Source organism: Tamandua tetradactyla, chromosome 3 (assembly GCF_023851605.1).
Source record: "Tamandua tetradactyla isolate mTamTet1 chromosome 3, mTamTet1.pri, whole genome shotgun sequence".
NCBI classification, from domain to species: domain Eukaryota; kingdom Metazoa; phylum Chordata; class Mammalia; order Pilosa; family Myrmecophagidae; genus Tamandua; species Tamandua tetradactyla.
The window spans coordinates 55428294-55448722 of NC_135329.1; the positions used below are offsets into that span (position 1 = coordinate 55428294).

The 20429-nt window shown below is 37.1% G+C and overlaps 1 protein-coding gene across 1 annotated transcript in view; it reads right to left on the reverse strand.

The window, feature by feature from the left end:
• ADAM17 (ADAM metallopeptidase domain 17) overlaps positions 1-20429 on the reverse strand; it is a 137841-nt gene that overhangs the window by 78881 nt on the left and 38531 nt on the right. The window contains exons 3-4 of the mRNA XM_077153137.1: positions 20292-20422; positions 19419-19507 (exon numbers count right to left, since the gene is read on the reverse strand). Coding sequence (XP_077009252.1) covers positions 19419-19507; positions 20292-20422 — 220 coding nt within the window. The remainder of the gene's footprint in view (positions 1-19418; positions 19508-20291; positions 20423-20429) is intronic.

Consider the following 20429-nt stretch of genomic DNA (forward strand, 5'->3'; position numbering starts at 1 on the left):
CTCGGAGAGACAAGCTTCCCAGCCAATGCGGCCGGCGCCACACTTTTGCGGGCGGCTTCGAGTCTCGGCTTCGAGTCCGCAGCTACGAGTCTCGGATCAGAGGGCTATCCAAAGTCTGGGCTGGCAAGTCTGACTGCGACTCTTGGCTGCGGCGAGACCCCCGAGCAGCGCGTGATTTGCCGAGCAGCCGCAGCCGCGGCAGTCCGAGCTAATCACTCCCTCCTTCCCGGGCCGGCTGAGAGTATCGGAGAAGCAAGTTTCCCAAGCTGAGGCAGGCGGCGCCCTTCTTTTGCGGGCGGCTTCGAGTCGCGGCTTTGAGTCCGCGGCTACGAATCTCAGATCAGAGGGCTATCCAAAGTCTGGGCTGACTAGACTGACTGCGAGACTTGGCTGCGGTGAGACCTCCGAGTAGCGCGTGATTTCCCGATCAGCGGCAGCTGCGGTGGTCCGAGCTACTCCCTCCCTCCTTTCCGGGCCGGCTGAGAGTATCGGAGAAGCAAGTTTCCCAAGCCGAGGCAGGCGGCACCCCTCTTTTGCGGGCGGCTTCGAGTCTCTGCTTCGAGTCCGCGGATACGAGTCTCGGATAGGAGGGCTATCCAAGCCGCGGTAGCCCGCCCCCACGGGAGGCATCCTGGTCCGGTGGGGAATCCCCCAGGCCCGCTGCGGCCCGCAACCAGCCACAGGGTCCCCTCAAGCCGTGGCAGCTGACGCCCCCACCACGCGCGGCCCCTGAACCAACGGAGAGAATTGGATCCGAAATCCCCAGGCCACGGAGATCGGTGACTGGGGGAGACCCATTCCAAACACTTGAGACAAACATGTGCCACGTGCGCTACGTACTAGGCAAGATAAGAAAAACAGATCCCAGAGATTTCACATAAATCTTACAACCTTGCCGGGTCCAACACCAAGAGAAATCTGAATAAATGCCCAGACGCCAGCAGCAGAAGATAACTGTCCACGCTCAAAAGATTGAAAATATGGCTCAGTCAAAGGAACAAACCAATAGCTCAAATGAGACACAAGAGCTGAGACAACTAATGCTGAATATACGAACAGAAATGGAAAACCTCTTCAAAAATGAAATCGATAAATTGAGGGAGGACATGATGAGGACATGGACTGAACATAAAGAAGAAATAGAAAAACTGAAAAAACAAATCGCAGAACTTATGGAAGTGAAGGATAAAGTAGCAAACATAGAAAAAATAATGGATAGCTACAATGATAGATTTAAAGAGACAGAAGATAGAATTAGTGATTTGGAGGATGGAACATCTGAATTCCAAAAAGAAACAGAAACTATAGGGAAAAGAATGGAAAAATTTGAACAGGGTATCAGGGAACTCAAGGACAATATGAACCGCACAAATATACGTGTAGTGGGGATCCCAGAAGGAGAAGAGAAGGGAAAAGGAGGAGAAAAACTAATGGAAGAAATTATCACTGAAAATTTCCCAACTCTTATGAAAGACCTAAAATTACAGATCCAAGAAGTGCAGCGCACCCCAAAGAGATTAGACCCAAACAGGCGTTCTCCAAGACACTTACTAGTTAGAATGTCAGAGGTCAAAGAGAAAGAGAAGATCTTGAAAGCAGCAAGAGAAAAACAATCCATTACATACAAGGGAAACCCAATAAGACTATGTGTAGATTTCTCAGCAGAAACCATGGAAGCTAGAAGACAGTGGGATGATATATTTAAATTACTAAAAGAGAAAAACTGCCAACCAAGACTCCTATATCCAGCAAAATTATCCTTCAAAAATGAGGGAGAAATTAAAACATTCTCAGACAAAAAGTCACTGAGAGAATTTGTGACCAAGAGACCAGCTCTGCAAGAAATACTAAAGGGAGCACTAGACTCAGAACTGAAAAGACAGAAGAGAGAGATATGGAAAAGAGTGTAGAAAGAAGGAAAATCAGATATGATATATATAATACAAAAGGCAAAATGGTAGAGGAAAATATTATCCAAACAGTAATAACACTAAATGTCAATGGACTGAATTCCCCAATCAAAAGACATAGATTGGCAGAATGGATTAAAAAACAGGATCCTTCTATATGCTGTCTACAGGAAACACATCTTAGACCCAAAGATAAACATAGGTTGAAAGTGAAAGGTTGGGAAAAGATATTTCATGCAAATAACAACCAGAAAAGAGCAGGAGTGGCTATACTAATATCCAACAAATTAGACTTCAAATGTAAAACAGTTAAAAGAGACAAAGAAGGACACTATATACTAATAAAAGGAACAATTAAACAAGAAGACATAACAATCATAAATATTTACGCACCGAATCAAAATGCCCCAAAATACGTGAGGAATACACTGCAAACACTGAAAAGGGAAATAGACTGATATACCATAATAGTTGGAGACTTCAACTCACCACTCTCATCAAGGGACAGAACATCTAGACAGAGGATCAACAAAGAAATAGAGAATCTAAATATTACTATAAATGAACTAGACTTAATAGACATTTATAGGACATTACATCCCACAACAGCAGGATACACCTTTTTCTCAAGTGCTCATGGATCATTCTCAAAGATAGACCATATGCTGGGTCACAAAGCAAGTCTTAACAAATTTAAAAAGATTGAAATCTTACACAACACTTTCTCGGACCATAAAGGAATGATGTTGGAAATCAATAATAGGCAGAGTGCCAGAAAATTCACAAATACGTGGAGGCTCAACAACACACTCCTAAACAACGACTGGGTCAAAGAAGAAATTGCTAGAGAAATTAGCAAATACCTCGAGGCGAATGAAAATGAAAACACAAGATATCAAAACTTATGGGACGCAGCAAAGGCAGTGCTAAGAGGGAAATTTATTGCTCTAAATGCCTATATCAGAAAAGAAGAAAAGGCAAAAATTCAGGAATTAACTATCCATTTGGAAGAACTGGAGAAAGAACAGTAAGCTAACCCCAAAGCAAGCAAAAGGAAAGAAATAACAAAGATTAGAGCACAAATGAATGAAATTGAAAACATGAAAACAATAGAGAAAATCAATAAGGCCAGAAGTTGGTTCTATGAGAAAATCAATAAGATTGATGGGCCCTTAGCAAGATTGACAAAAAGAAGAAGAGAGAGGATGCAAATAAATAAAATCAGAAATGGAAGAGGAGACATAACTACTGACCTCACAGAAATAAAGGAGGTAATAACAGGATACTATGAACAACTTTACGCTAATAAATACAACAATTTAGAGGAAATGGACGGGTTCCTGGAAAGACATGAACAACCAACTTCGACTCAAGAAGACATAGATGACCTCAACAAACCAATCACAAGTAAAGAAATTGAATTAGTCATTCAAAAGCTTCCTAAAAAGAAAAGTCCAGGACCAGACGGCTTCACATGTGAATTCTATCAAACATTCCAGAAAGAATTAGTACCAACCCTCCTCAAACTCTTCAAAAAAATCGAAGTGGAGGGGAAACTACCTAATTCATTCTATGACGCCAACATTACCCTCATACCAAAACCAGGCAAAGATATTACAAGAAAAGAAAACTACAGGACGATCTCTCTAATGAATACAGATGCAAAAATCCTCAATAAAATTCTAGCAAATCGTATCCAACAACACATTAAAAGAATTATTCATCATGACCAAGTAGGATTCATCCCAGGTATGCAAGGATGGTTCAACATAAGAAAATCAATTAATGTAATACACCATATCAACAAATCAAAGCAGAAAAATCACATGATCATCTCAATTGATGCAGAGAAGGCATTTGACAAGATTCAACATCCTTTCCTGTTGAAAACACTTCAAAGGATAGGAATACAAGGGAACTTCCTTAAAATGATAGAGGGAATATATGAAAAACCCACAGCTAATATCATCCTTAATGGGGAAAAATTGAAAACGTTCCCCCTAAGATCAGGAACAAGACAAGGATGTCCACTATCACCACTATTATTCAACATTCTGTTGGAGGTTCTAGCCAGAGCAATTAGACAAGAAAAAGAAATACAAGGCATCAAAATTGGAAAGGAAGAAGTAAAACTATCACTGTTTGCAGATGATATGATAATATACGTCGAAAACCCGGAAAAATCCACAACAAAACTACTAGAGCTAATAAATGAGTACAGCAAAGTAGCAGGTTACAAGATCAACATTCAAAAATCTGTAGCATTTCTATACACTAGCAATGAACAAGCGGAGGGGGAAATCAAGAAACGAATCCCATTTACAATTGCAACTAAAAGAATAAAATACCTAGGAATAAATTTAACTAAAGAGACAAAAAACCTATATAAAGAAAACTACAAAAAACTGCTAAAAGAAATCACAGAAGACCTAAATAGATGGAAGGGCATACCGTGTTCATGGATTGGAAGACTAAATATAGTTAAGATGTCAATCCTACCTAAATTGATTTACAGATTCAATGCAATACCAATCAAAATCCCAACAACATTTTTCAGAAATAGAAAAACCAATAAGCAAATTTATCTGGAAGGGCAGGGTGCCCCGAATTGCTAAAAACATCTTGAGGAAAAAAAACGAAGCTGGAGGTCTCGCGCTGCCTGACTTTAAGGCATATTATGAAGCCACAGTGGTCAAAACAGCATGGTATTGGCATAAAGATAGATATATCGACCAATGGAATCGAATAGAGTGCTCAGATATAGACCCTCTCATCTATGGACATTTGATCTTTGATAAGGCAGTCAAGCCAACTCACCTGGGACAGAGCAGTCTCTTCAATAAATGGTGCCTAGAGAACTGGATATCCATATGCAAAAGAATGAAAGAAGACCCATCTCTCACACCCTATACAAAAGTTAACTCAAAATGGATCAAAGATCTAAACATTAGGTCTAAGACCATAAAACAGTTAGAGGAAAATGTTGGGAGATATCTTATGGATCTTACAACTAGAGGTGGTTTTATGGACCTTAAACCTAAAGCAAGAGCACTGAAGAAGGAAATAAATAAATGGGAACTCCTCAAAATTAAACACTTTTGTGCATCAAAGAACTTCATCAAGAAAGTAGAAAGACAGCCTTCACAATGGGAGACAATATTTGGAAATGATATATCAGATAAAGGTCTAGTATCCAGAATTTATAAAGAGATTGTTCATCTCAACAACAAAAAGACAGCCAACCCAATTACAAAATGGGAAAAAGACTTGAACAGACACCTCTCAGAAGAGGAAATACGGATGGCCAAGAGGCACATGAAGAGATGCTCAATGTCCCTGGCCATTAGAGAAATGCAAATCAAAACCACAATGAGATATCATCTCACACCCACCAGAATGGCCATTATCAACAAAACAGAAAATGACAAGTGCTGGAGAGGATGCGGAGAAAGAGGCACACTTATCCACTGTTGGTGGGAATGTCAAAGGGTGCAACCACTGTGGAAGGCAGTTTGGCGGTTCCTCAAAAAGCTGAATATAGAATTGCCATACGACCCAGCAATACCATTGCTAGGTATCTACTCAAAGGACTTAAGGGCAAAGACACAAACGGACATTTGCACACCAATGTTTATAGCAGCATTATTTACAATTGCAAAGAGATGGAAACAGCCAAAATCTCCATCAACAGAAGAGTGGCTAAACAAACTGTGGTATATACATACGATGGAATATTATGCAGCTTTAAGACAAGATAAACTTATGAACCATGTAATAACATGGATGAACCTAGAGAATATTATCCTGAGTGAATACAGCCAAAAACTAAAGGACAAATACTGTATGGTCCCACTGATGTGAACGGACATTCGAGAATAAACTTGAAATATGTCATCGGTAACAGAGTTCAGCAGGAGTTAGAAACAGGGTAAGACAATGGGTAATTGAAGCTGAAGGGATACAGACTGTGCAACAGGACTAGATACAAAAACTCAAAAATGGACAGCACAATAATACCTAATTGTAAAGTAATCATGTTAAAACACTGAATGAAGCTGCATCTGAGCTATAGGTTTTTGTTTTGTTTTGTTTTGTTTTGTTTTGATTTTACTATTATTACTTTTATTTTTTTCTCTATATTAACATTCTATATCTTTTTCTGTTGTGTTGCTAGTTCTTCTAAACCAATGCAAATGTACTAAGAAATGATGATCATGCATCTATGTGATGATGTTAAGAATTAATGATTGCATGTGTAGAATGGTATGATCTCTAAATGTTGGGTTAATTTCTTTTTTTCCGTTAATTAAAAAAAAAAAGAGAAGGGATAATTGGAGATGAAGGGATACAGACTGTACAACGGGACTTGATATAAAAACTCAGAAATGGACAGCACAATACTACCCAATTGTAATGCAATTATGTTAAAACACTGAATGAAGCTGCATGTGAGGTATAGGTTTTTTGTTTTTGTTTTTTTTTGTTTTTTTTTCTTTCTATTATTGTTTTAATTCTTATTCTGTTGTCTTTTTATTTCTTTTTCTAAATCGATGCAAATGTACTAAGAAATGATGAATATGCAACTATGTGATGTTATTAAGAATTACTGATTGTACATGTAGATTGGAATGATTTCTAATTGTTTTGTTAATTCTTTTTTTAATTAATAAAAAAAAATGATTATTTGAGAGAAATAAACTATATGTCTACAAAAAAAAAAAAAAAAAAGAATAAAATACCTAGGAATAAATTTAACTAAAGAGACAAAAAACCTATATAAAGAAAACTACAAAAAACTGCTAAAAGAAATCACAGAAGACCTAAACAGATGGAAGGGCATACCGTGTTCATGGATTGGAAGACTAAATATAGTTAAGATGTCAATCCTACCTAAATTGATTTACAGATTCAATGCAATACCAATCAAAATCCCAACAACATTTTTCAGAAATAGAAAAACCAATAAGCAAATTTATCTGGAAGGGCAGGGTGCCCCGAATTGCTAAAAACATCTTGAGGGAAAAAAACGAAGCTGGAGGTCTTCACTGCCTGACTTTAAGGCATATTATGAAGCCACAGTGGTCAAAACAGCATGGTATTGGCATAAAGATAGATATATCGACCAATGGAATCGAATAGAGTGCTCAGATATAGACCCTCTCATCTATGGACATTTGATCTTTGATAAGGCAGTCAAGCCAACTCACCTGGGACAGAGCAGTCTCTTCAATAAATGGTGCCTAGAGAACTGGATATCCATATGCAAAAGAATGAAAGAAGACCCATATCTCACACCCTACACAAAAGTTAACTCAAAATGGATCAAAGATTTAAACATTAGGTCTAAGACCATAGAACAGTTAGAGGAAAATGTAGGGAGATATCTTATGGATCTTATAACTGGAGGCAGTTTTATGGACCTTACACCTAAAGCAAGAGCACTGAAGAAGGAAATAAATAAATGGGAACTCCTCAAAATTAAACACTTTTGTGCATCAAAGAACTTCATCAAGAAAGTAGAAAGACAGCCTACACAATGGGAATCAATATTTGGAAACAACATATTAGATAAAGGTCTAGTATCCAGAATTCATAATGAGATTGTTCAACTCAACAACAAAAAGATAGCCAACCCAATTACAAAATGGGAAAAAGACTTGAATAGACACCTCTCAGAGGAGGAAATACAAATGGCCAAAAGACACATGAAGAGATGCTCAATGTCCCTGGCCATTAGAGAAATGCAAATCAAAACCACAATGAGATATCATCTCACACCCACCAGAATGGCCATTATCAACAAAACAGAAAATGACAAGTGCTGGAGAGGATGCGGAGAAAGAGGCACACTTATCCACTGTTGGTGGGAATGCCAAATGGTGCAACCACTGTGGAAAGCAGTTTGGCAGTTCCTCAAAAAGCTGAATATAGAATTGCCATACGACCCAGTAATACCATTGCTGGGAATCTACTCAAAGGAATTAAGGGCAAAAACTCAAACAGACATTTGCACACCAATGTTTATAGCAGCGTTATTTACAATTGCAAAGAGATGGAAACAGCCAAAATGTCCATCAACAGAAGAGTGGCTAAACAAACTGTGGTATATACATACGATGGAATATTATGCAGCTTTAAGGCAGGATAAACTTATGAAGCATGTAATAACATGGATGGACCCAGAGAACACTATGCTGAGTGAGTCTAGCCAAAAACTAAAAGACAAATACTGTATGGTCCCAATGATGTGAATCAACACTCGAGAATAAACTTGGAATATGTCATTGGTAACAGAGTTCAGCAGGAGTTAGAAACAGGGTAAGATAATGGGTAATTGGAGCTGATGGAATACAGACTGTGCAATAGGACTAGATACAAAAACTCAAAAATGGACAGCACAATAATACCTAATTGTAAAGTAATCATGTTAAAATACTGAACGAAGCTGCATCCGAGCGATAGGTTCTTGTTTTGTTTTGTTCTTATTATTATTACTTTTATTTTTTTTTCTCTATATTAACATTCTATATTTTTTTCTGTTATACTGCTAGTTCTTCTAAACCGATGCAAATGTACTAAGAAACGATGATCATGCATTTATGTGGTGATGTTAAGAATTACTGATTGCATATGTAGAATGGTATGATGTCTAAAAAAAAAAAAAAAAAAAAAAGGTCAGCACAATACTGCCTAACTGTAATGTAATTATGTTGGCACGCTGAATGAAGCTGCATCTGATCTATAGTTTTTTTTTTTTCTCTTTCTCTTATATATTTTTGTACTTTTTATTTTTATGTGTGTTTTCTCTGTGTTATCACTTTCTTTTTCTGCTGTCGTGCTATTTCTTTCTCTAAATCGATGCATATGTACTGAGAAATGATGACCATACACCTATGTGATGATATTAAGAATTACTGATTGCATATGTAGAATGGATTGATCTCTAATGTTGTGTTAGTTAATTTTTTTTTAATTAATAAAAAAAAAAAAAAAAAAAGAATCCATAGGTAAAATAGCGGAATAGGCTAAGTCAAGTTCACCCCTGCTCCAAGGGACATTTAGAGAAGTAACAAAAAAGTGACTGGGACAGTGATTTCAGGGTATAAGTGACCTGAGAGTGTGTTCCCCACCATATAGGGAAGCCCTTGAAAAAGCTAAGCAGCTGAGATGCAGAGAACCCAAACCTACCCACTTATTCCTAAGACTGTAACACAGCCCTTTGCAAACAGAGGCCCAGATTCTATAGGAAGACAAGGACAGGGAGGTGGGGACTAGGAAGTAAGCCAAGCCACATTCCCTGAATGAGCCACATCCATGTCCCTGCCCCACCTCACCACTTCCCCTCCACCCAGCAACCCACTCCCACCCCCAACCCATGCCTTGGTTCCACAACCAAACCCCAACCCCCGATTGCAAGCACCCACACCAGGCCCCACACCCACACATGCGAGCAGTACTACCCTGAACCCCGCCGACTTCACCAGCATGCACCCATACACTCTTGCTCCACCACCCCACCACCAGACCCAAGCACTCACACTCTGCCACACGCCCACCACCTTCACCAACTCCTGAGAGAGTATGTCAGCAAGAGAAGCAACAAGCCCTACAAGAAATACTAAAGGGAGTCCGGCCAGCTAAAACAAAAAAAAAGACAGGAAAGGGAGGTCTTGAGGAGGGCACAAAATTGAAGAGTACCAGGAAGGGTAACAAAAAGGATAAAAAGAGAAAGAGGGAAAAGAATATATAGATCTGACAAATAAAATCCAAAGGATAAGATTATAGATTCAAGAAATGCCTTCACAGTAATAATTCTGAATGTTAATGGGCTAAACTCACCCATCAAAAGATACAGATTGGAAATGGGTAGATGGAAATATTAGCGGTTAATGAGAGGAAAGGGTAAGGGGTATTGGATGGATGAGTTTTCTTTTTTCTTTTTATTTCTTCTTCTGGAGTGATGTGAATGTTCTAAAAAATGATCATGTTATATATGTAGAATGGAATGATCAAAATAGGAATGTCTGCATTTGTTTTGTGTTTTTTGGTATAAAAAAATAAAATAAAATAAATGATCATGGTGATAAATACACAGCTATGTATAAAAAAAAGATACAGATTGGCAGAATGGATTAAGAAATATGATCCAGCTATATGCTACTCACAAGAGACTCATCTTAGAACCAGGGATACAAATAAATTGAAAGTGAAAGGATAGAAAAAGATGTTCCAGGCAAGCAGGAGTAGCTATACAAATATCATACAAAAAAAAGACTTTAAATGTAAAGACATCATAAGAGACAAAGAAGGAAACTATATATTAATAAAAGGGACAACCCATTAAGAAGAAATAACGATCATAAATGTTTATGCTCCCAAAGAAGCAGCACCAAAGTATGTGAGGCAAACACTGGCAAAACTGAAGGGAGTGATAGATATAGGAGATTTCAACATACCACTCTCCTCTATATAGAACAACCAGACAGAGGATTAACAAGAAAACAGAGAACATAAACAGTCTGATAAATGAGACATATAGAGATCATTATACCCCCCAAAACACAGGATATACATTCTTCTCTAGTGCTCATGGCAAGTTCTCAAGGGCAGACCATATGCCAGAGCATAAAACAGGTCTTTATAAACTTAAAAAGACACAAATTATTCAAAGCAGTTTCTTTGATCACAATGGAATGAAGCTGGAAATCAATACCCACCAAAGAACCAGAACTTTCACAAACATATGGAGATTAAATAATGCCACATTCTTAAACAACCAGTGCATCAAAGAAGAAATTGCTAGAGAAAACTAACTATTCGGAGATGAAGGAAAATGAGAATAAGACATATCAGAACTTATGGGACTCAGCAAAGGCAGTGCTGAGAGGGAAATTTATTGCCCTGAATGCCTATATTAAAGAATAAAAAAGAGCAAAAATGGAGGATTTAACTGCTCACCTAGAGGAACTAGAGAAAGAACAGCAAACTAATCCCAAAACAAATAGAAGCAAAGACTAAAGCAGAGTTAAATGAACCGGAAAACAAAAGAATAGAAAGAATCAACAACAACAAAAAAGTCGGTTCTTTGAGAAAATCAATAAAATCCACAGATACCTAGGAATGCTAATAAAGAAAAAGAGAAGAGAATACAAAATAAAATCTGAAATGACAAGGGGGTCGTTACCACAGACCCTGAAGAAATAAAAGAAATCTTAAGAGGCCATTATGAACAACTCTATGCCAACTAACTAGACAACTTAGAAAAAATGGACAAATTCTTAGAAAACACACAAACAAGCGACACTGGCTCAAAAAAACAGAAGACCTCAACAAACCAAACATAAGTAAAGAGAGTCAATCAGGGATCAAAAATCTTCCTACAGGGCAGGCCACGGTGGCTCAGCAGGCAGAGTTCTCACCTGCCATGCCAGAGACCCAGGTTCGATTCCAGTGCCTGCCCATGCCAAAAAAAAAAATTCCTACAAAGAAAAGCCCAGGGCAAAGTGGCTTCACATGGGAACTTTATCAAGCATCTCAAAAAGAACTAACACCAATTCTGTTTAAAATTTTCCAAACAATCGAGGAATACCACCTAACTCATTTTATGAGGCTAACAAAACTCTAATACCAAAACCAGGTAAAGATGCTCTAAGAAAGGAAAACTACAGGCCAATGTCCCTCATGAATATACATGCAAAAACTCTCAACAAAATACCAACAAAATGAATCCAATGACACATTAAAGAATTATACACAACGACCAAGTAGGGTGTATGCTAGAAATGCAAGGTTGGTTCAACACAAGAAAATCAGTCAATGCAACATAGGCACATTAATAAATTCAAAGGGGAAAAATCACACGATCATCTCGACTGATACTGAAAAACCATTTGACAAAATTCAGCATTCTTTTCTGATAAAAACACTTCAAAAAGTAGGAATCAAAGGAAACTTTCTCAATATGACAAAGGGCATATATGAAAAACTCATAGCCAGCATCATACCCAATGGTGAGAGACTGAAAGCCTTCCCCCTAAAATCGGGAAAGAGATATAAGGATGCCCTCTGTCTCTACTATGATTCAACGCTGTACCAGAAGTTCTAGCTAGAGCGTTCAGGCAGGAAAAAGAAATGTAAGTATCCAAATTGGAAAGGAAGAAGTACAACTTTCATTATTTCCAGATGACATGATACTATACTTGGAGAATCCTGAAAAACTGACAACACAGTTACTTGAGCTAATAATTTCAGCAAGGTAGCAGGTTCTAAAATCAATAATGTTTCTCTATACAAGCAATGATCTGAGGAGTCAATTAAGGAAAAAATTTCATTCAAAATAGCAACTAAAAGAATCAAGCATCTAGGAATGAACTTAACTAGGGATATAAAGACCTGTACACAGAAAATTACATAATATTGCTAAAAGAAATCAAAGAAACTCTAAATAGTTGGAAAGACGATCTCTGCTCATGGACAGAGAGGTTAATTGTAGTTAAGATGTCAATTCTACCCAAATTGATCTACAGATTCAACACAGTACCAATCAAAATTCCAACAACCCACTTTGAAGACTTGGAAAAGCTACCAAATTCCTTTGGAAGGAAAAGAGACCTCAAATAGTTAAAAATATCCTAAGGAAGGAAAACGAAGTGGGAGCATTAACACGTTCTGATTTCAAGCTTATTATAAAGCCTCAGTGGTCAAAATAGCATGGTACTCGCTCAAAGACAGAAGTAATGACCAACGGAATCAAACCTAGAGCACAGAAATAGACCACCAAATCTATGGTCAACTGATCTTCAACAAGGCCTCCAAATCTACTGCACTGGAACAAAATAGTCTTCTTAATAAATGGACATGGAAGAACTGGATATCAATAGCCAAAAGAAAAAAAGTGCACCCTTATCTTACACTCTATACAAAAATTAACTCAAAGTGGATGGAACACCTAAATATAAGAACCAGGACCATAAAACAAACAGAAGAAAATATAGGGAAACATCTTCAAGACCTAGTAATAGGAGGTGTACAAAGCATTTGTACACTGATGCTCACAGAAGCATTATTTACAATCACCAAAAGATGGATTGTGCCCATCAACAGATGAGTGGATTAACAAAATGTGGTACATACACATGATGGAATACTATGCACCACTAAGACAAAATGATGTCCTGAAGCACATGACAACATGGATGAACCTTGAAGGCATAATGCTGAGTGAAATAAGCCAGAAACAAAAGGGTAGATATGATATGATTTTGCATTTATGAACATGGTAAAGGTAAACTCAGAGGCCTGTAATTCAGAATATGGAGATGTAGAGATATATGGAAGCCAGAGATAAGTGAATGGTTAACTAATGAGATTAAACTTAAATAGAATGTAATGGATAGAAGTGAAGGCAGTTCATAAGTAAGTAGGTCAATATTGCCATATTGAAGGTGAACATGATTGAAAGGGGTTGAATAGAGCCATGTGTCCCACCAATTAACACTACTAACATAAATAAGTTCTTGCATGAACTACTTCAAAGGTACGAATCTTGTACAAAGAGTTTGTAAGTTCAGGTTATGGGGAAAAAACTTCTGTTGCATGCTTTGTTTAACAGGATGGCATCTACAGTATCACAGAAATACCAGAGGCAAATAAATACCACGGGGGAGTGACAAGAGTTAAGGGAAGGTTTGGATTTTCTATTTGGTGAGATGGGCTTATCAGTTATTTTTCTCTTATGAGCAATGAAAATTGTCTAAAATTGAGTTTGGTGGACTGTTGACTTTGGACATTATAAATAATGCCCAAAGAATAGAGGTGGCTGAAGGACACACTGGCTGACAAGTAGAATGGCGAATGACAGTGGAATATATGATCAAATATTGTGCTACTACAGAAAGGAACAAAGTTGTGAGGCACCCAACAATGTAAATGAACCTAGGGGACATTATGTGGATGCAAAATAAGCCAGACACAAAAGAGTCAATATTGTATAGTCTCATTTAGAAAATACTCATAAAAAATTTGGGACCCAGACTGTAAGCTCTTACAGCGGTCACATGTAGTCCAGAGTGGTAATTTTTATTTCTAGATTTTGAGAGACTATGCTATAACCTGGTACTTCCTGGAACTCTCAGTTCCAGTTTGACACCTAAGACTCAGAGTAGGAGATCTGCAGTTCTGAAGGACTGCACTGCCACATACAACAATGTTAAAGAAACTGAAAAAGAGACCAAGCTTCAATTAGAGATAAGAATGAAGCCAATCATGTCAGAATTAAGGTAACTTAGAATAGAAGCGCAAGGAAGACATTGTATTTTAGAACTTGACCTACTCTGTGAGATCAAAGGAAGAGAGGTTTATTTTGTCCAGAACCTAAATTTTCTACAGAACATAATCTAACTCAACCTGTCTGGACAGATCATTTAACAACCCAAACATAGGGAGTCCAGAATGGGAATGAGGACCCATAATTTTGTATAGCTTAATGCAATGCCTAGATACAGCCCAGAGTACATTAAGCAGATAACCAGTAAGTACTGGCACAGTCCCTTGAGGGATGGGAGAAGAAACATGGAACTATCAAACACCTGATACTGTCTCAGAGTCAAGAGGCCACAGCCTCGATCTTGAGGCTTCCTCTTGTGAAGCTTATGTGAGGAGTGGAGAAGTTAAATTTACCCATAGTTATGCCTAATAGTTACTTCCACAAGACCTCTCTTATTACTCAGATGTGGCCTCTCTCTTTCTAAACCCAACTCTGCAAGTAAAATCATTACCCTCCCCTCCAGGTGGGACATGACACCAGGGGTGAAAATCTCTCTGGCACCATGGGATATGACTCCCAGGGATGAGTCTGGCACTAGCACCATGGAATCAGCAACACCATCTTGACCAAAAGGGGGAAAAGAAGTGTAACAAATAAGGTATCAGTGGCTAAAAGAGTTCAAATAGAGTTGAGAGGCTACTCTGGAGGCTACTCTTACACAAGCTTCAGCTAGACATTGTTACCTATCATGGTTTACCAAACTCCAACCAAAACCATTCCTGCCAACCCTAAAAAACACACAGGGCTTTATCTAGGATTCTAAAAATGTTCCATGCATTATGCTTACTCTCCAGAAACCTATAACCTCTAGATGGGTTCCAAGGCCAGATAAGTCCTGAAATGCAGAGGGGCCAGCCTCTCCAGAACATCAACTAGTTCTTTATCCCCCATCCCATATTATCAACAGCCTTTCTCAATATGAAAAAGTTAGAATGGGCATAGCCCAAATACCCCTAAGAGACTGGGAGAAAGATCAAAGAAGGTAGAGTTATACAGCAAAGATAGTGTTTAACAAATGAGTATGACTGCTGAATCGTTACATTGATATTTCTTTTAGTCTCCACTGCCTTGGAGCAGGTAGAAGTAAAAACCTAAAATTGTGGAATAGTAACGAATACCAAATTCTGAAATCTAGTCTGTAACTAATTGTGGTGGTGTGCTTTGAAATTTATTGCCATTTTGTATATGTTATATTCCATAAAAAAGAAAACAAAGTCGACTGTGTTGATAAATGTATAGCTACATGATTTAAAAATTAATGTAATCATGCACCGCATTAAAGAACAAGGATTTTTTTAAAAAATTGATAGATTCTTTGAATTAAGACTCAATAAATTATTCTAAAAATATAAGGAGATACAGGCACTGTGACATAGGTAATGCTGTGCATTGAGCACAAAAGAAAACTATTTCCTTCCCTCCTTTGCATGTAGGTCAGGAACAATTATTCTGGAATGTTGGTGGAAATGACGTAAGCCACTTCCAAGCCTGGTTCTTAAACACATCCTATGCAGGGGGTACAAGGGTAGTTCAGTGGTAGAATTTTCATCAGCCATGCAGGAGACCCAAATATGATGCCCAGCCCATGCACTTCCCAAAATAGAAAAAAAAAATTCAACATACGGTACTGTAATATAGGACAGTCACACGGAAAAAGAATGAAATGTGACCTCCAACATACAGTACACGTAAAACAAAAACAAAAAATATCCTATGCAGTGCTCAAATTCTTTGCTTCTCTTTTCAGAGGATGTGTCCAGATGTAAAGCAGTAAGATGAAGTACCTGGCCCCCAACAAGCCTTAATGGAAGTGAGAAATAAACCTTTGAGTGTTAAGCTATTGGAATGTTGAAATTTATCTGAAACCCTGGCAGCCTAGACAGAGTTTTCTACAGTTTCCTCTTGTCACTTCTCTGACTATTATTACCCATGCATAATGCTGTTCACTATAGCATTTTTTTTTATCTCAAAAGTAAGAAAAAAAACTATCAAGCATCAACAGGGGATCAGTTAAACAAATGGTATATCTTCGAAAGGACTACCAGGCAGTCTTTATTAAAAACTATAATTTACATCTATATTCTGGACATAATTATATTGTTAAATGAAAAAATACACAGAAACATAAAGATAGATACATCAACCAATGGAATCAAATTGAGTGTTCAGAAATAGACCCTCTCAGATGCGGACAATTGGTCTTTGATAAGGCAGTCAAGCCAACCCAGCTGGGACACAGCAGTCTCTTCAATAAATGGTGTTAAGAGAACTGGATATCCATATGCAAAAGAATATAAAAGGATCCAAATCTCACCCCCTATACAAGAATTAACTCAAAATGGATCAAAAACCTAGATAACAGAGCTAAGACGATAAAATTTTTAGAAGAAAATATAGGGAATTATCTTGTAAATCTTCTAACAGGGGACAGTTTCCTAGACCTTACACCCAAAGCATGAGCACTGAAAAAAACAGATAAATGGGATCTCCTCAAAACTGAACACTTTTGTGCAAAGAACTTTGTCAGGAAAGAAAAAAGGCAGCCCACATAATGGGAGACAATATTTGGAAACCACATAGTAGATAAGGGTTTAGTAACCAGAATATATGAAGAGATCCTTCAACTCAACAACAAAAAACAAGCAACCCAATTTTAAAAATGAGCAAAAAAAAAACAAGCAAAAGACATGGACACTTCGCAGAAGAGGAAATACAAATGATTAAAAGGTACATGAAAAGATGATCAACTTCACTGATTATTAGGGAAATGTAAATCAAAACCACAACGAGATATCACCTGACACCCTGTAGAATGGTCATTATAAAAAAAAAACCCAAACAAACAAACAAAAAACAGAAAACGACAAGTGCCAGAGAGGATGTACAGAAAGAGGCTCACTATCCACTGCTAGTAGGAAGGTAAAATGGGACAATTGCTCTGGAAGGCAGTTTGGCAGTTCCTCAGAAGTTAAGTATAGATGTGCCATATGATCCAGCAATCCTATTACTAGGTATATATTCAGAGGAACTGAAGGCAAGAACACTAAGACATTTGCATACCGATATTTACAGCAGCATAATTATTAATAATTGCTTAGAGATGGAAGCAGCCCAAATGTATATCAATGGACAAGTGGCTAAACAAGCTGTGGTATATACATACCATGGACTATTACACAGCTGTAAGACAGAATAAAGTCATGAAGCATGTAACAACATGAATGAACCTTGAGGACAATATACAGAGTAAAGCTAGCCAGAAACAAAAGGACAAATACTGTATGGTCCCACTAATATGAACTAATGTTAATAAGTGAACTTTGAGAGTTAAAGTTAGGAACACAGGTTACTAGGAGACAGAAAGGACAAAATTGGGCATTTATTTGGATGCTGAAGGAATACGAACTGTGTAACAGGGCTAATTATAAAAATTCAGAAATGGATAGCATAATACTACATGATGGTAACACCATAATATAAGTACACTGAATGAAGGTGAATATGAATATAGTTGAGGGAACAGGGCTGGGGCACATTTATGAAACTAGAAGGAAGGAGAGAGGGCAAAGACTGAGATAGTATAATTTAGGAATACCTAGAGTAGACAACGATGGTGATTAAATGTGCAAATTAAAAAAAAACAAGTTTGCATGAGGGAGAACAAATGAATGTAAGCATTCCAAGGTGCTGAAAATAGATGGTATACAGGAAAAAGTGCAATCAATGTAAACTAGGGTCTATAGTCAACAGTAATACTGTAACAATATGCTTCCACTGAATGTAACAAAGTCATGCCAAAACTAAATGTTAACACCAGATGGGGGGGATGGAGCAGGGTGATGGATACTTTGTAGAAGAAACAGAAATGCCTTCATATAGATTATGGTGGCAAAGGCAAGTCTATTTACTTAGGTTGGATTGTATGATGTACAAATAAAACTGTTTTAAAAAGTACATGGAAACTAACAGTACACATTGTATGATTCTAATTTTGTAGGAAAAAATCTACATAACTGTACATATTTGTTTACATACGTACAAAAAAACGTTGGAAGGATATTTATCAAAATAGAAATGGTAGCTGTATCTTCAATAAGTGAGATTTCTAGTAATCTTTCTATTTTCTGAATCTTGCAACGAAGATACATTTTTTAAATAAAGATACTTTTTAAAATGAACTGATTTGAAAGAAATAGCAAATTTAAGACACCCAAGTGCTTGATCTTAACTACTTAGGAGCGAAAGCATTTATGGCTTGGCTAAATTTCTACACTCTTACTTGTATGTTAGACTTCTCTAAAGACTGACATTAGACAGTCTAAAATATTAACAGACTATAACATACTTCAAGGCCACAGACATACATTTCTTTTTTATAATGATGGACACATAAAAGATTGGACATATATAGTTAGGGAATTATTGAAATTTACAGTATTTATAGTACCAGTACCCTGTTTTACCCATAATCAGCACTCAAATGCACTTGAAAATTTCATTTTGATCATCCGTAAACTCAGATTTCCCACAGGTGCTTTGAGTGATATCATCACCACGGCCCAGAATATTATCACGTCCCTAGAAACATAGGCTCACATCAATCCACAAATATGTGGCAAACCTTTTGCTTTCTATACTAACATCTAGCATATAGTTGTATGTTTTACAAATGTGACTAGCTTGGTCTTGATTTCTCCTATTATATTTCAGTGGAAGAATGGTCACAGGCAGAGTTTCCTATAGTTTCCTGTTCTAACTCTCACACTATGAATTATCACTTTTTATTGATCTTGCATTTCCAAAGCATCTAGGATGGAAAAAGAGAAAAAAGGACTTTAACCTTCACCTTTGAGGATACTTATAGTAGGATTATTAGAGAAAGAATAAAGAAAAAACTAGACAGGAAAGGAAGAAAGAGTTCTCTTCCTCTTATATACCCCACATGTGACTTTCTCTCAAATATGGTACTTAGAATTACAGGTACATCTTGTTACAGTTTCTTAGATATATAGGAAACATTTTTTGTTTTTTTAAATCATTTACTTTCTCGTCAAAACGCTTTAAATTTAAGGTAAAAAGAAATAAGCATGATTAATTTTTATCTCTTCTACCTTAAAACTGAAAACCAGCTTTTTAAAAATCAGATAGGCTACTGAACATAAAAAACTCACATGCAGATTTACCTCTATATTATATTCTGCCCCATCTGTATTGATTCTTATTGTAACATCATCATCTCCTATGTGGGCTAGAACCCGAGAGTCAGGCTCACCTTAACAAAAAAAAAAAATTCCATTATTTAAAAATATTTATATCGAATCATTTGTTATACATTAGATAAACACAGTCACTATCAAACTGGAATTTGCCTAGGTGCTCTGAGAGATCTGTAATTAAATAAGAAAGGCCCCAGAAAGAAGCTAGATAATTCTCACCTGCTAAGGAGTAGCCTCAACTAATTCGAAAATCCATCTCTTTCCCTCAAGCTTCTTTCAATAATTATCTAGAACGTGTTATAGAACAAAACAAACTAAAGAAACTATAGATTTTCCTCTGAAATAACTTCACCTATTTTGGAGGTGGAAAACATGATGCAGAATATACAGGGTAGTGAACTGTACTCTTTGGAGATTTCAATGTCATTTCTTTTTTACTATTGCAAAAAAAAGCACAAAACTTAACCCACAATTGCTTATTTGATATATTTTCTCAAATAAATACAAAATAGGATCATAAATTATTTTATTTCCATTTATAATCTCATAACGGAAGCCTACAGTCCTTGCCTGGAGACAAGAGAAGGTTAAATTCTTATCAGTTCAGAGGAAATTAATTTTAATCCTAAAAATGGCCAACTAGCATTACATGATAGATAATACCCATTTCCCCCTGTTTGAATGTTTCTGCTTCTATTCTTAAATAATTCAAATCAAAGAACCTAAGAATAACACTTTTTTGACACCCCTCCCTTCTCCCACCAAAAAAGAATATGCTATATAAAATTAGATCTGGACGCCTAACACCCAAACACAAGAACAAACAAGCTCCATACTAACCAACCACGTGTCCACTGAAGAAGTCCTGCCATTTTACAGTATACTCGCTTTCATCTTTACCATCCACAACCACCACTTTGAAATTTTGTGAGAAGCGGTCAGTACTCGATGTCAGGTATAATTTAAAATGCCTAAAAA